The 15,530-nt window shown below is 56.2% G+C and overlaps 3 protein-coding genes across 3 annotated transcripts; 1 reads left to right on the top strand and 2 right to left on the bottom strand.

Moving 5' to 3' along the window:
• Positions 1 to 1,142: 1,142 nt before the first annotated feature.
• Positions 1,143 to 2,135, top strand: LBRM_34_1400 (arginase; the record flags this gene model as incomplete). The annotated part of the gene is made up of 1 exon (XM_001568200.1): positions 1,143 to 2,135. The coding sequence occupies one exon, from the start codon at positions 1,143 to 1,145 to the stop codon at positions 2,133 to 2,135; it is 993 nt and encodes a 330-aa protein (XP_001568250.1).
• Positions 2,136 to 7,539: 5,404 nt separating this feature from the next.
• LBRM_34_1390 (putative choline/ethanolamine kinase) lies at positions 7,540 to 9,525 on the bottom strand (the record flags this gene model as incomplete). The annotated part of the gene is made up of 1 exon (XM_001568199.2): positions 7,540 to 9,525. One exon carries the CDS (start codon positions 9,523 to 9,525, stop codon positions 7,540 to 7,542), a length of 1,986 nt encoding a protein of 661 aa, XP_001568249.2.
• Positions 9,526 to 13,642: 4,117 nt separating this feature from the next.
• LBRM_34_1380 (conserved hypothetical protein) lies at positions 13,643 to 14,632 on the bottom strand (the record flags this gene model as incomplete). The annotated part of the gene is made up of 1 exon (XM_001568198.2): positions 13,643 to 14,632. The coding sequence occupies one exon, from the start codon at positions 14,630 to 14,632 to the stop codon at positions 13,643 to 13,645; it is 990 nt and encodes a 329-aa protein (XP_001568248.2).
• Positions 14,633 to 15,530: the final 898 nt, after the last annotated feature.

The raw sequence follows: 15,530 nt of genomic DNA, 5'->3' as shown, positions 1-15,530 counted from the left end.
CACCCCCTCTTCTCTCCCCGAATCAGCATCGATGTCCCGAGAAATAAGCGCACATAAATGCATCCGTAGACTCGCGCATCACTAGGCTACATAATTCGAGAAAGTGATACGTTGGCCGTCAGTACGCCTGTTCATCACTCTCCAAAGTAACAGTGCGCGAGTGAGAGGAAGTTCGTTTTAGATAACGATCCTTCCCCAACGCACCCTCTTAGCGTTGTGTAGGTGGTGACAAAAAACACGCACACCAACTCGATAAAGCCTGCGGCTGCACGCCACGCCCCGCATGCTTTATTCGTAGTCACATCTCCCTCCCCCCCCCCGCCCCCACGCCCCACGCGTGCACCTTTCTTTCGCTCTATGATCTACCAACTCCCCTTGATGACGTGGGGACACCTCAGCGCGCAGCACCCCAGAGCCCAGCACCTCCCCTCGCTCTGCGCGGCGAAGCCGAACAGAGCCCCCCTACCCCAGCCAACGCCGAGCTGCCTCTGGCGATGGCAGGGCGAAGCACCCACGACGTAGCGAAGCCAGGGCGGCGCTGGGTCGGGGCGACCTGCAACAGTGCACGCGCCTGCGCCATCCATGCGATGGGCGTGGTGCCGGCGTGACTCGGGCGTGTCTCACCCGGCCCGCACCGCCTGGCGGTGTTTGGGCGGGGGGTGGGGCTGAGGCCGTGCCCCGGTGACTGAGCCGGCGCGTTGCTGCACTGTGTGTGTCTAGCGCTGCTTCGCACCGCGTGGTGGGTCACTGACAGGCGGTGGGGGGTGGAGTGGAGTTTGTGCTCACACTGTGTGGGAGAGGATATGGACATGCTGAACAAAGAAAATCTCTCACCCCCCCTCTCCTCCTCCGCTCTTGCCTGCTACACTTGAATGCGATGACGTCACTTCCACGCACACGCGCGCGCGTTTACGCCTTCTCGGATCATTTTCTTTGCCCCCCCCCCTCCTCCCTAGAAACCACATTGGCTCTTGAAGCGACAACAGTGAAAAAGCACGTTAGCTTCCCTTCCTCTCTCTATTCCTCACCACCACTCCTCGTATTCAACCGACATAAAAAAGGGAGGCAAGCCTTCTGTTTGCCATTGAGACTCACTGGCACACACCCAAACCCAAATCCGCAGCAACTTCCCCTCGTTCATCATGGAGCACCACCTGCAGAAGTACAAGTTCTACAAAGAGAAGAACATGAGCATCGTTCTTGCCCCCTTCTCTGGTGGTCAGCCGCTCAGTGGGGTAGAGCTCGGTCCTGACTACCTTCTCAAGCAGGGACTGCAGCAAGATATGGAGAAGCTTGGGTGGAATACGACTCTTGAGCGGGTGTTCGACGGCAAGATCGTCGAGGCCCGCAAGGCGAACGAGAAGAACGACTTAATCGGTCATATCAAGCGCCCGAAGCTGACGTCGGAGTGCACAGAGAAGATCTACAACTCTGTGCGCAAGGTGGCCGAGCAGGGCCGCTTCCCTCTCACCGTCGGTGGCGATCACTCCATCGCCGTCGGCACGGTTGCTGGCGTGTTGTCCGTGTACCCGGACACCGGCGTAATTTGGGTGGACGCCCACGCGGACATCAACACTATGTCCGGCACGGTCTCTGGCAACCTGCATGGCTGCCCCTTGTCAATCCTGCTGGGACTCGATCGCGAGAATATCCCCGAGTGCTTCTCGTGGGTACCGCAGCTGCTGAAGCCGCACAAGATTGCCTACATTGGTCTGCGTGATGTAGAGGAGGCGGAAAAGAAGATCCTGCACGACCTGAACATCGCCGCCTTCAGCATGCACCATGTGGACCGCTACGGTATAGACAAGGTGGTGCGCATGGCGATCGATGCTGTCTCACCGAAGGGCACAGAACCAGTGATGGTGTCCTACGACGTCGACACGATTGACCCCCTCTATGTGCCGGCGACGGGCACCCCCGTGCGCGGCGGCCTCTCTTTACGCGAGGGGTTGTTCCTGTGCGAGCGTATCGCCGAGTGCGGTCGTCTTGTCGCTCTGGACGTGGTCGAGTGCAACCCGCTCCTCGCCGCTACAGAGGCGCACGTGAAAGACACCATCTCCTTTGGCTGCGCTATTGCACGCTGCATGATGGGAGAGACACTTCTTTACACCCCGCGTAAGAAGGCCAAGCTGTAGACGCGCTCGGGCACACTCTTTCCAAACGGCTCGGTGTGTATGTATGCGGGCATGTGACTGAAAGCGCTCATTTGGGGGAGGAGTTGTGTGCTCTTTGTGATTGCTTTACTTTAGGTTATTCCTCTCGTTGCCAATGCTTAAACTTTAGTTTCTCCCTTTTTGTTGTTGTTTTTTTTTTTTGCTTGCTTTTCTTAAAAACTCTCGTCCACGCATACGCTCATACAGCGGCACAGACACACAAGCACACTTTGCACCTCTCAAAGCGGGGACCGATAGCTCGCACGTACATCGTTGCCGGCAGATATATATGTACTCGCCTCTTTTTTGCATCGGCCGCTTCATCTCTAAATTGGTTGTGGAGTCGTGTCTAGTGGTGTGAGTGTCTGCATCTCTCTGTCTCTATGCTTGTGTGCGTGTGGTACTCGCGCTGTGGGAACACGAAGTGAAACACGTACATTCACCGTATCAGGGGAAGAAAGGCGAATAACTGTCATGGGTAGCGGCTGATCTGCTCCACATCGCCGCAGTCGTGACTCTTTTCGTGTTCCTTTCCTGTGTCGCCCAATGCTGGCAAATTTGATTTTATATCCTGGAAGAGAATCCAAAAACGATATCTCAGCGGGTTGGTCAAAGAAACGGTGAGGAGGTACGTGCAGAGAAAAAATGGAGTGTGAGGGGGGCGCCGTTGCCACAATCGTGGTTGTTTATTACTCTCTTTCCCTCTCGCACTCCGTAGACCAGCCGCCCGCTCCACCTCTCCCCTCACTCGCTCCTCTCTCTAGTTGATGGTGCTATGATGACTGCTTTTTGAGGATGGTCAGCTATATGGTGCTGTTTGCTCCTCCTGCTGCGCCTTGTCCTTAGTGGGGCTCTTTTTTCTTCTCACGGGAGCGTGTATTTCTCCTCGAAAGATGCACACACACACGACCAGCGTTCAAGCCTCGTGGAAGAAGAAAGAGGGACAAACCTGAAGCGGCACACGCAGAAGCCGACGGCGTTCGCGTCTGTATCGGCACCATGTGGATGGCAGCAGTGGGAGATGGCGGAAGAAAGAAAGAAGAGGATATCAGCCGTAACTGAAAATGGGCACTTTGTTAAGCTCGGCGTTGATCTCTCTCCTCTCTTTTTTCTCTCTCCTACCTCCCTTCACTTCCTCCTTTCCCCTCCCCCAATGCTCCGCTCGAGCCTAAAAGGTAAAACGATTCATTGAAAAAATATATATATATATTTAAGAAAGAGCAAGAAAAGAGGTAATGAGGCGGGTGAGGGTGGGAAAGCGGAGCAGGGAACCCACCATGAACACGGCAGCAAAAGAAGTCAATACGCAGTCAAGTTCTAAACTAGCAGGATCGGCCCTTCCCTTCTCTTCTGCTCCTCCTCCTTCCTCCTCTGTTTCATTTTGACAGGATCTCCACCTGCACACCCCCAGTAACATGCGCTCGCACACGGACAAACAAGGGCAAGGAAGCGCGCGCGCAGACATTCACACATGCCTGTGAACGCGCATGACTCCGAGCTTTCCTTGGGCCTTTGACTTCAGCAATGAAATAATATGAATGGGGCGGGGCGGTGGGCAAAAAAGGGAGAAGCACTCGAGGTCAAAGAGAAAGAGGCAATGAAAGTAGAAAAGAGACACGCACACCTCTCGTGAAGTACAGCGGGGTCGGCATCGAGAGCAGTGATGTAGTGCGGCGAAGAGGCGGAGCCATCAGAGCAGCAGACACGCGATGCTGCAGTGCACATCTCACGTACCGGGATGCGCGGCGGGGAATGTCTGCTCAAGCGGCGACGGTAGAAGAAAGACGGCACGTAGGGAGAGCAAAGGATACACGCACAAGGCAAAACAGCATAGAAAGGCAAAAAAAAGAGGGGGGTTAGGTATATGAACGCATTGTGGTAACTCGTCATAGTTCTTTGCTCACAGGTGTTTCTCTGCTCTCGCTGCACCCTCCTCTCTCCAACTCTGCAGTCTGTCTTTGTGGCTCGTTGCCAACATGTCTGCGTTGCTGCTTGATAGTCTCGCGATGTCGTCGTCTCGATACGCACTCGCTTGCCTTTGCCTCTCTCGCTGCCTCCTATGCCGATTGCTTCTCTCTCCTTGGCTACCAGTTGTGCAAACGACAAAACTCGAAGAGGTTCTTTCTCCCTTTGCTCCCCTTTCATACTGCTCTTGGGCGTTATTGTTGCCTGTGTATTGCGGCTGCTCTTGGGGCTGAAGATGTTGTCGGTGAATGTGCAACTGTTTGCTCTGTTGGCTTGTTCTTTGTGTGTTTTCCTGTTCTTCTCTCTCTATACGGCATCGGCGCTTCTTAGCTGTCTTCTTCACTCCTCGTCTCCTCTCTTTCCCCATCTCCACCACCTTGCCACCTGCCCTGGCTCTCTCGGTGACTATCACTCGCACGGCTTGGAAAGAAGCACCCTCCATTTCTTCCCCTAACACCGCCCCCTTTCTTTGGGAGGTAACGCATAGATGCAGGAAGGGTAGTTAGGAAGAGGAGGGAGGTGAGGTGGTGCGAGAAGGAACAAGCACAGAAACGCGCTTTTTTACTCTTTTTTGGAATCTGTGCTCTTCGCACTGGACCCGTGCATGAGAAAGCCATAGGCTCACAGGGGGGGGGGGGTGATTGGGGGCCGGCATCCGCACGAGTGTCTGATAAAGAGCGTTGCTGGTGCCTTTTCTTTCTCATCTTATTACGGCTTCCTTCCTTGTCAGCAGTGATCGACAAAGACACTTTTTCTATCCTCCCTCATGGCGAGTGATTCGGTGCGAACCGCAGCCTCTGACCAAGTCCCGACTTTGCCTCTACGCCCTCGCGAACGTTGTCCGCCGCCATCAGAGGCCCCCATATCTACCAGCGTGTCTACTCTGGGCGTGGGCCACTTGCGTCGAGTGCGCCTCTGTAGCGGTTGGACTCTCCTCCCCATTTTTTGGCATCTTTTGACAATGGCGGTCTCTCTTTCGTTAAAAGGTCGCTGGAAAGAGGCACCGAGCCAAAGATGTAAAGAGGGGGGCGTCTGTTCGAGTAGGCGCAGATCCACCACACAAACAGACGCGCGCCCACGCCGCGCTTCGAACCAGCACCCCCCCCCTCGCGCTACTTTCCGTCATAACCCTTGTCGTTTTTTCTCTTTGGGGGGTATTTCCTCCGTTGTTGTTGTGTGTCTCTTCCTCTCTCTGTCGGTCTCTTGCCCCTCCTCTGCATGTGCTTCTTGAATGGCGGCTCATCAGTGAGGGTGTGTGGAGCGTGGGTCGGTCACTATCCGACGGAAGAACACAAAAAGCTTTGGAGAATGCGCAGAGGATGACGCAACAAATTAGCGGCGATTATGGTGCAGGGGTGAGACAGAGGACGTGGAGAGAGGAGGGAGGAGGCAGTCACACTTGCTGCCTCCTCCCCCCTCCCCCTCTCCTGTTACGTCGTCGTCGGAAACGCCCGCGTACGCGAGTACCTCAGGTGACCAACACAACAGACATGCGTGTTCGCTGAGCGTGTAGAAGCACTCGAAGCCACGTGTCTGTGTCTAGTCACTGCCGTTCTTTGACACACACATAGCCAAGCGGAAAATGAACCGAGCAAGATACGTAAGAGAAGAAAAAAAGAAAAAAACAAACAGGAAAGCATGCCTGTCCCTCGATGACGATATGTGGGTGTCGTCATTATGTTGAAGCGAAGCTTGCAGACCCCGATTCCACTGCTGAATGCGGTGAGCGCGATTGCGTGGGTGTGCGGGTGACGGGTAAGAGAGAAGCGCCACGACAGCCGAACATCGTCGAGCCCCCCTTCATCGAGTCTCCTCAGTCTCCACCCACTTCTCTCCCCCTTTCTGGTCGTTGCTCTGGCTGCTGCGGTGCGCCATCCCTTCTACGCATACGCCCATACCGCACTACGCTGTCCCAGTGATTCTCTCTTTTTTCTTTGTCGCACCCCCTGGGTAAGCACCATGCCGGCAAGCGGGTTGATTGATACGTGCAACCCCTGTGTTGAGTATGGCGTGCCGCTTGGCCCCAATGCTGCCGCGGTTGCACATTCAGTAGCGCACGCGGCTCGTGCCTACGGATAAGAACACCGGAATGGAAACCCCAACAGCAAAACAGAAGCCTCCACGCCGGGCGGTGCTAGCCATCTCATTCGTACCGGGACTCAAGATGGTCAGTTCTCCGCTGCTGGAGAAGCGTACATGCCTCGTGCCGTTCGGCGCATCGGGGTCCTCGAACGCGTGCGTCGGCGAGTTCTTCAGCCACCATTACGGGATCAGCATCACGCTACTCAACATTACAGCCATGGCGGAGAGCTGTGTTAATATTACTTTCCTGCTCACGCTACTTGGCTTCAGGGCTGAAAAGCCTTCCCTATATCATCCTTTCGAAGTCGGCAAGTTCGTGTGTCCGTGCATCACGCTCGTCCTTCTTTGCTCCCTCACCTCGTGCACGCGTTTGCCCTTTGCATCTTCATCTCGGCGAAGCTCGAGCCAACGCCTGATTCAGCGCCGTCGTGTCCCGTCCAGCTGCTCCTCTCCCCGCCTGTCATCTTCCTCGCCGCTCCGTCCACCGGGAAACCGCTGCTGCTCCGCTTTGCGGGCAGTGTTTCTTTTCTTCTATGCCCTGCCCACCCCGGCAGGGGGGGTGCCGGGCCCTGGGGCGCCGCGGGAGGGGGGCCGCCCTGCGACGCCCCGCCACGTGCCCCGGGGAAAGAGGAAAAGGCCCGCCGCGGCGGGGGGAGGGGGCGCACCCGCGCCGGCCCACGAGCGGCGGAAAGAGGCAAAGGAGGGAGAAAGGCGACGGAGTAGAGACAGACACCGTCGTGGAAAGAGTTCCTCGCCAGCATGCGCACATACATAATCACCAAGGCGGGTCAGCACACGCCATGCGCCCCGGAGTTGTCTCGGTGTTCCCTGTGCTATCCCGTTCTCCACGAGAGTAAACACAACCAGACGCGCAGGCATCACGATGCACCGCCTCACGTATCCGCCGCACACGCGCCGTCCCCATCGCCCGTACCTCGTGAGGGAAGTCGAAAGAACACAGATGAATGGCGAGCCTAGCAAGACGGACAAAAGATGAAAACAGCCATCGAGCGGCGAGGTGGGGGATGGAAGTGAGGAAAGTAGGAAGGACTATCGAAAGGCGTTGAGGTCACTGAGTGCCACAAGCACACAGGTAGATAGCGGTGGAGCGAAAGTGAGGAAAAAGGCTGAAAGAAAACAACGGGAAACACCGTTGCTATCGAATTTCGTTTCCACACGTGGAGAGAAAGAGGTCCACGAAAGACACACGCACTCACCCTAGCAGGCCACAAGGAAAAAGGCAAGTACGGAGCGCAGGCACACACACACATACAGAATAGAAAGGAGGTACGTATAGTGGAAACAAGGAACACCCTTAACTGGGCACATTGGTGCTCACTCAGATAAGCTGCCTCTCTTGCATCCATTGCTTCAGCACCACGTACTCCTGCAAGCGGCAGTTACCGTAGTAAATGTAGTCGAGCCCACTACTCCCCTTGGCGAAGGGGTCGTCGTTTGCGTTGTTCGTGCCTACGTTGGGGTTGGCGCACATCACAAAGGACCAGAGTGACCAGCTCAGGTGTGAGCACATAGTGCCAATTAACACTTCCGTGAGCTCGTCACGGGTGATCGGAGTGGCGGCGTCGCGAGCAGCACTCGCCGGCGCCGCAGCCGCGAAGTACGCCTGGAGTCCTTTCAAGCAGATGTGCCCGAGGTGCATCTCTGTCGACGGCGGTGCCTCGCCCCCGTGTTCTTGGCGATGCTGCTCGTTTTTCTGCCATGTGGTGTAGATGAGCTCTGGGCAACGCGGGTACGTCATTGGAAGCCCCTTCCACTGCTCTTTGTACTCCTCCGGGGGAAAGGTGTAATGGTACTTGATGAACCCAGGCTCGCCTTCGGCGGTGCCGCGGGTGTAGTCGTAGTCCAGCTCGCAGATCGTGTTTCCAAGATCGAAGCATCGGTAGTTCACGTCTGTGTACTCGAAGTCAATGAAGATGATGCCCTTCATGTCGACCAGGTTCCGGTGGCGACCCTTCTTGGAGAGAAATTTGCGACTGAAGGCCGTGGACTGGTCAGAGGTCACCGGTGTCACCTCGTCATCTTCATCCTCGTCGTTGACAGCTTGTCGGCGCATCTCCTTTGGCACCTTGCGCCACGCCAGGAGGATGTTGCCCGGGTTCAAGTCGTTGTGCGAGAAGACGAGCGGCACCGCCCGCTTCATGAGCAGCTCGCGCAGCAGCATTACCTCGGCGCTAATGAAGGACACGAAGGAGGTGCGGTAGGACTCTAGAATGAGGTTGCTGATGAGTCGCAGGAAGCGGAAGCACGTGCGCTCGAAGGAGGACGGGCACACGTCCTCCATCAGCTTCTGGCTTGTGTTGTCAAGGTAGTAGTTGCTCTTGTTCGCCAGCACCACCTTCTTCAGGCGCGCCGACAAGGCGTCGCAGTACTCCGCAGGGGTGGCGTATTGGGAGTCCGCGAGCGCCGGGTGCAGCAAGTGACGGATCTTCTCGTTGTTGACGTTCTGCGGAAGAAAGGAGGCGTACGGCAGGCTGTGCATCTCGCGTACTAGCAGCCACACCTCCGCTAGCAGGGTTGGGCTGCGAAGCAACATATCCGTCGAGCACGTCGCAACACCGTCCATGAACTCCTCGACACGACCCCACTTGAAGGAGTGCAGGACGGCCGGACTCAGCCTCGCCCGGCTCATCTCGCGCATTGCCATCACGTCGCGGAATCGATCAATCGCTTCACTGTCATTGCTACCATACACGCGTAACAGTACTGTCTTGCCGGGGAAGTCTGGGTGCGCTAGGCGGTACACATGATTGCTGTTGCCACCGGACAGCTTCTCAACGTCCAGCTCGTCCAAGAGCAACTGCGAAGCCTCCCTCGGGTTTTCCGCCACGTTGAGGCTGAGCGGACGCTCAGCAGTGGTGGCAGCCGTCAGGGGGGTGCCTCGCACCGCGTAGAACCTCTGCGGGTCGAAGAGATGCAGCAACGGCATCCAATCCTCGACATGTGACATGTTCTTTTCATGCCTTGCGTTCACCTCCACCGACCCGTGGCAATGCTCCCGGGACTCCTCGATCTTCTGTACCGCCTTCTTGTGGAGCGAGTGGCACAGCTTGTAGATCAAGTTCCGCGTCTCGGCGTCCCCAGTAGCGTCGCCAATCTCCAACAAGCCTTCCGCCACGCTGTTGTAGGTGGAGTCCCAGGAGTCATCGGACGCCAGGGACAGAGGGGTGCTCTGAGTGTTATCGTTCTTAAGGGACTTGACGTACTCGTACAGGGCAGAGCGCGGCGGCTCGCGCGTTGCGCGCGTGATCAGGTCACGCATGTTAACAGTGCGGAACACATTCTCCGGATCGTCCACACTCATCATTAGGCCTTTTATTTGCGCACGTTAGCGCAGCTCTCGCATACGTTGGGTACTGGGTGAGGAGGGGGGAGAAGGCAGGGACACAGCCACTTCAGGTGGAGGTAGAAGAGGAAGAAAATAGATCGCCGAGTGAGACAGCGAGGAGAGTGAAGCTAATGATCGAAAAGGGTGCCCCGTGCTGGCACACACGTTCACGAGTCGAACAGATAGCAGTGCAGATCCGTTGGTTTTATTTTCTTCCTCCTCAAGAAGGTAAAAAGGACTCAGAACTGTGAGAGCAAAGGCAGAAAGAGAAGACAATTGTGATGCAGGGGTGTTTACGGGGTACGGGTGTCCCTGCTCCAAGCAGATGAAGAAATGGATAGGCGCGTTTGCAAGGGTGACAGAGCGGGTATACGTGCGTGACAGTGTCGTGGTGTGCTTCGTTCTTTTGCGCCTTCGGTCCAAACTCGGTCGCAGGCGGTGTGGCCACGTTAGACAAAAAGGAAGGGAGGGTGCCAAACGGCGTAGAGTACAACAGAGCAAAATGAAAAGAATGATGGGGGTTAAGTGAAGGGCACAAAAAGAGACAAAGAAGCTCAACGGCAGCTGCAGCGACTTTGCTAAACACTCGTGCAGCGGTGTCTGTGCGCTACGTGTGTGTATGGGTGTGTGTGGGTGGGTGCTTTAACCTTAAGAATCCCTACTTACAGAATGCACAACGATTCCACCTGGTTCGATGCACCGCTAGCGTTGTTGCTGCTCGTTTCTTCTTCCCTGTTCTGGCTATGTTCCTGGCGATGATAGAGTTTACGCCAGAAGGTGATAATACGCGTTGGTTATACGTAAGCAAAGGAACACAAAGAAGAGAGAGAGAGAGAGAAGGCAAGGGGAAAGGGGGAGACTGTTTCTGTGCGGGACTCAACGTGCGTTTCGACAGCACGTGCATATGTATATATATATATGCGTGTGTGCGTGTGTGGTGGGGGGAGGGGGATCAAGGAGAGAATGCGCATAAGCAGAAGCAAGAGAATAGAAGAGGGGTGTGCGTGCGTCTCATCATCTTTTTCTTCATCAGTAGAGAAGACAGAGTAAGAGGAAAAAAAGGCATCCCCAGTGGCAATGTGCGATACGCAGGCGCGAGAGGACCGCAAACCGCATTGACACTCCCCGCCTCTCTCTCTCTTCGCCATCTCAACCACCACCACCACCCTCAGTCTCACCGTATCCTCCACACACCGAGAAAAGGACAAGACAAAGGCACTAAAATTCGAGTCGCCCCCACACAGTTCAGCGCGTACGTGCGTTTTCGGATGACTCGAAAGGAGGGGGGAGGGGGGCTACGTGTGATCACTGTCTGGGTCGGACCGATGCCTGTGAGGTGGGAGTAAGTAACCCTCTACTCTGGCGTTTCTGGATGCTTGTTTTTTTTTTTTTTTGAGCGAGCGGGTGTTGGTCGCGCTGCTGATAGCTTCGGCGAGAAAGAAAAGAAGGGAGATACGAGCCGGTCGGGTGGTTCGGAGGAAGGGGGAGAAGAGGATGTAGCCACTTTTGCTTGTTCTGCTGTTCAACATCAGCACCTGTGCGCCACGCTTCCTTGCCTTTGGTCACTTGGACCGTCCCCCTCGCCTCCTATATTTGCTTGCGTGGGTAGAGTATTATTCCCTGTCTTGGTGTTTTTTTGCGATTACTTTCATCCCTCTTTATAGATATGCGTGTGCTACACAAAATGTGGCACTACTGTCACCCCTGAAGAGGGCTTCAGTCGTGTAAGCTAAAATACGCTTCCTTACTGTGTAAAGAATCGCGAGGTCAGTGCACCGTGATTTAGCGCTCGCTCGCTCTCTCCTCAGCATCATGAACGCCCGCTCACTTAACCCACTCACTCTTACCTGCACCCTACACACAATCCTGCCTCCCTTGCCTGAGTGCACAGCCCCGTGACGTCCATCCTTACTGGTCGCACTCATCCACGCCCAGCGAAAGGGACAGATTTGCACGCCTTCATCAATTCAAATCAAGAAGAGGCGCGAGTGCGAAGGGCGTGCACTCACGAAAGAAAGGCAATAAAAGATAGACTCCGCCTCAACTCAGGAAACATCAAGCAAGAGAAGATATACACAAGTGCATGAGTATGCGCGCGCTCTTCGGAGATTTATTCGCCCAGCACGTCCATATCCTCTCCCACACAATGTGAGCACAAACTCCACCCCCCACCGCCTGTCAGTGACCCACCGCGCGGTGCAAAGCAGCGCTAGACACACACAGTGCAGCAACGCGCCGGCTCAGTCACCGGGGCACGGCCTCAGCCCCACCCTCCGCCCACACCTCGCCCCGCAGGCCGCCATCCGGCGCATCCCGCACTGTGGCGCTGGCCCCCCTCCCCACACACCGCCAGGCGGTGCGGGCCGGGTGAGACACGCCCGAGTCACGCCGGCACCACGCCCATCGCATGGATGGCGCAGGCGCGTGCACTGTTGCAGGTCGCCCCGACCCAGCGCCGCCCTGGCTTCGCTACGTCGTGGGTGCTTCGCCCTGCCACCGCCAGAGGCAGCTCGGCGTTGGCTGGGGTAGGGGGGCTCTGTTCGGCTTCATCGCGCAGAGCGAGGGGAGGTGCTGCGCTCTGGGGTGCTGCGCGCTGAGGTGTCTCCCGTTGACAGGGCCACATGAGGGGGGAAGGGAAAAGGGAAAATATGGGCGAAGGGGTTGGCATATCAGATCGCATGGCGAAAAGGAACGGGAGGGGTATAGGAAGGGTGGTCGCAAAAACACGGGAGAGGGAGGCGCAAGACGAGCTGAGGCGTCGTGATGCGCGCGTCAGAGAACAGAAAAGAGGGAGAAAAACGAATGTATTGGGTTTTCGGTGACTCTACGTAAAGGGTGGATGTGCGCGTTTTTTGTTTTAAGGAAAATGTGGCGACAGGGGGGAGGGGGGGGGGGTGCCGGACGAAGCACAAAAAGAGAACAACAAAAAAGACTACGAAAATGCCGACCCGGTGAGAGAAAGGGAAGTGCAGCACGAGGAGGAGGGCGGGGCGGGGGGAGCGTACAACTTGGAAAAAGAAAGGCGGGGGAAGCGGGTTCAGATAGCAGTCACACTCGACAGGGTAGTGTGTGCAAGTGCAAGCGTGTCAATCTCCATATAGAGAGGATCTGGGGACAGGAAGTGATGCTAGGACACAAAGTAAGCGAGCACCTCTGCGCGTAATCGCCCTGTGGTGCTCGCCCTCACCCTCGTCACCTCCGCCCCTTCCACTCATCTTCACTCAGTTCTGCTTCCTTACCCCTTGCTTCCCTGCTCGGTCTTTCATCCGAGATGCACACACATACACAACCTCAGCCCCACCCCAGCAGGAGCTGCGGAGAGAGAAAAAAGAGGAGTAAACGATATGAAACAGGAAAAGACAGCGTTGGCAATACAACATGTGCAAGCGATGAGACAGAGAGAGAGAGAGGATAGGCGTGAGAGAGAAAGGCAGGAGTGAGAGCGCGTGGGGGGAAATGGTGAGAAAGAGATAAAGGGGTCAGCAGAGCTACAAAAAAAAGAGAGACGTGCCGCCGAGAAGAGTGACGATACCAGTGCTACTCCGCTCAGGTGTACGCCAGTGTGCTGCCCCTCCCTCCTCCTGCGCCGCCGACTCCCGGCTTACCATCAGCATCGGTCTCGTTTCACCGTGTCATCATCTCACACGCCGCACTCCATCCTCGCGAACCTCCTTCACTGAATGCTCCATCTGTCTATCGTCAGCGAGCGCCGCCGCGGTCCCCCTCCCCCTAGACGCTCCCACAGGCCTGCGCACACCAGTGTGCAAGGGAAGGCTCCGGAGAGAATAGGCGAATGAAAAACGAACGCCTACATTTGCAGTAAGCGGTAAGAAAGCGCGCCCAGACTCACAAGGCTACACGCAAGCAGAAGAGGAGGAAACAACGCTTTGATTGCATTTCACTGAGGAGCATGCGCAGAGCAGCACACACGCACGCAATGCAGTGCAGTGCCTTACGAGGAGAGAGGACGCATCACTTGGCATGTCTCCCGCTCTTCACACACAACGCACGCACACGTGCGAACACTTAAGTGCGTTGCGTGGCAAATCTCTCAATGTCTGCGCGCGCTCCCCTTCACTCCTTTCGAAGACATGATTTACGCTATGGTCTGCTGCTCATGAGGGTCTGCTTTGTCCAGCAACGAGGAGCGCAGTTCTCGATTCATGATGCCACCGATGCCGAAGGCTGGCATAATGCGACACATGCGCAGCACCGTCGAAGAGAGGTACGTGCTCCGCAAGCTGTCGGAGAGGTCCTTCAGCGAAAAGTGCGGATACGTCTGTCGGTACCGAATAGCAGTAATGTGCATGAGCGTCGTCACGAATTGCAGAAGCGCCGGGGTCAACATCTGCGCTGTGTCGACGCATGAGATTGGCAGGTTCACCTTGCCCTCGTTCTCGGGAAGAATTGCATTGGGGGCCTGCGGAAGACGCTTCTGGTAGTACGCATAGCCCGAGATCCACGACGCGACAATGGGCACGAACGTGAAAGCGGCCACGCACGTCAGAGTGTCACGCCCGCAGAAAAGGGCGCGGGTCAAAAACGGCACTGACTTCTTCGCGCTGGACAAATCACTCGGATTTACCGGCGGCAGAGCGCGCAGGATGATGCTGTCCTTCCAGATGGTGAAGATGGTGTTCATCACACCACTCACAATACCTGCGGCCAGATTGGCATCCTTCTCCATCCCGTGCGACTCGCAGTAGCTCTTTGCCAGATTAGAGCCAATGTACGTAAAGCCGTACGTGGTTGCACAAACGCGGTACACCAGGCTGCATTTGTTTTCTGCGCATGGGAAAAAAAACTTGTGAGGGCGGAATAGCACCGTTGTAACACCCTTAGCGAGCTCCTGCATGCTACTCGGGGCAACACCAGCCACTCGCGCCATAATGCTGTAGTCGATGATAGAGATCGGAATGGAGGCTGTGAGGGCGACGGCGATCGCCGTAGAGCAGTCGGCTGCGATGGTCGCACCAGAGAAGTTCCTTACCTTATGGAGAGGGGCCGACTGCACCGCCTTTCGCAGCTCTGCCTCCGTCATCACGAGCCCCGGCGACGCTATCGATGTTGTGTTCGACACTGCCATCCTTTTATATGTTTTGCCGGGGAAAGGGACGGAAAAAGTGAGATGGCGATGATATGCGCGGTGTTACAACAACCTCGATCCGCCTGTGTACGGTGTAGTGTACGGTGCACGCGAGAGACGCGGCGTGTGATGGGGCACGGGGAATGAGAAAGAAACAAGGAGAGTAGGTGTAGAATGGGGAGAGGCAAAGCAATCAAGGATCCTCACGCCTATGTACGGGTACGGGTATGTGTGTGTGTGTGTGGGGGGGGGGGGGGGGGGTATATGTGCGCGCGCGTGGAGGTTTCCATACCCTTCGGATTTGGTACGCAACACTCTTGTTTTCTTCTGCGGTATGGAGCGGCACGCACCAGACAAGGGATAGCGCGAAAGGGAAAAAAAAAGAGGGGGGGGGGGGGGGGGTAACACACGCTCGAATAGCGCCAGCGCGTTTAGCGAGAGCGCAAAGGTACAAAAAGGAATATGAGACGCGGCGGCTGGCAAGAGGCGCCCGTTAATCACCGAAGACACAACACAGCACAGCACGCATACACACACACACACACAGAGACGTGTTCAAGGCGAGAAGAGATGACGCAGAAGAGGCGCAAGAGGGCCAAGGGGAAGGCGAAGTGAAATGAGGTGAGAAGGACCAATGGGGGTGTAGAGTGGGGACCGAAAAGAGGCGATAGAAGTCGTGGTGCAACCTAAACAGACCCTGAATGCGAAAGGGGTAAGCAGGGAGAGAACAAGCAAGCGCACAACTGGGAGAATGCACTCACCTTGACCACCATGCAGAGCACCGCGCGTTGTGGCCCATGGCGCGTACCAGCGGAGGGGAGGGGAGAGAAAACCCCCGTCCACCCAAACGTGCGCCCAAGAAGAGGTAGTACAGGGGGATTTGATCATTGGTGTTTCC

The sequence above is a fragment of the Leishmania braziliensis genome, chromosome 35 (assembly GCF_000002845.2).
Source record: "Leishmania braziliensis MHOM/BR/75/M2904 complete genome, chromosome 35".
In the NCBI taxonomy this organism is placed as follows: domain Eukaryota; phylum Euglenozoa; class Kinetoplastea; order Trypanosomatida; family Trypanosomatidae; genus Leishmania; species Leishmania braziliensis.
The sequence above is the reverse complement of the archived record's forward strand: the minus strand, read 5'-3'. Positions and strand labels throughout refer to the sequence as shown.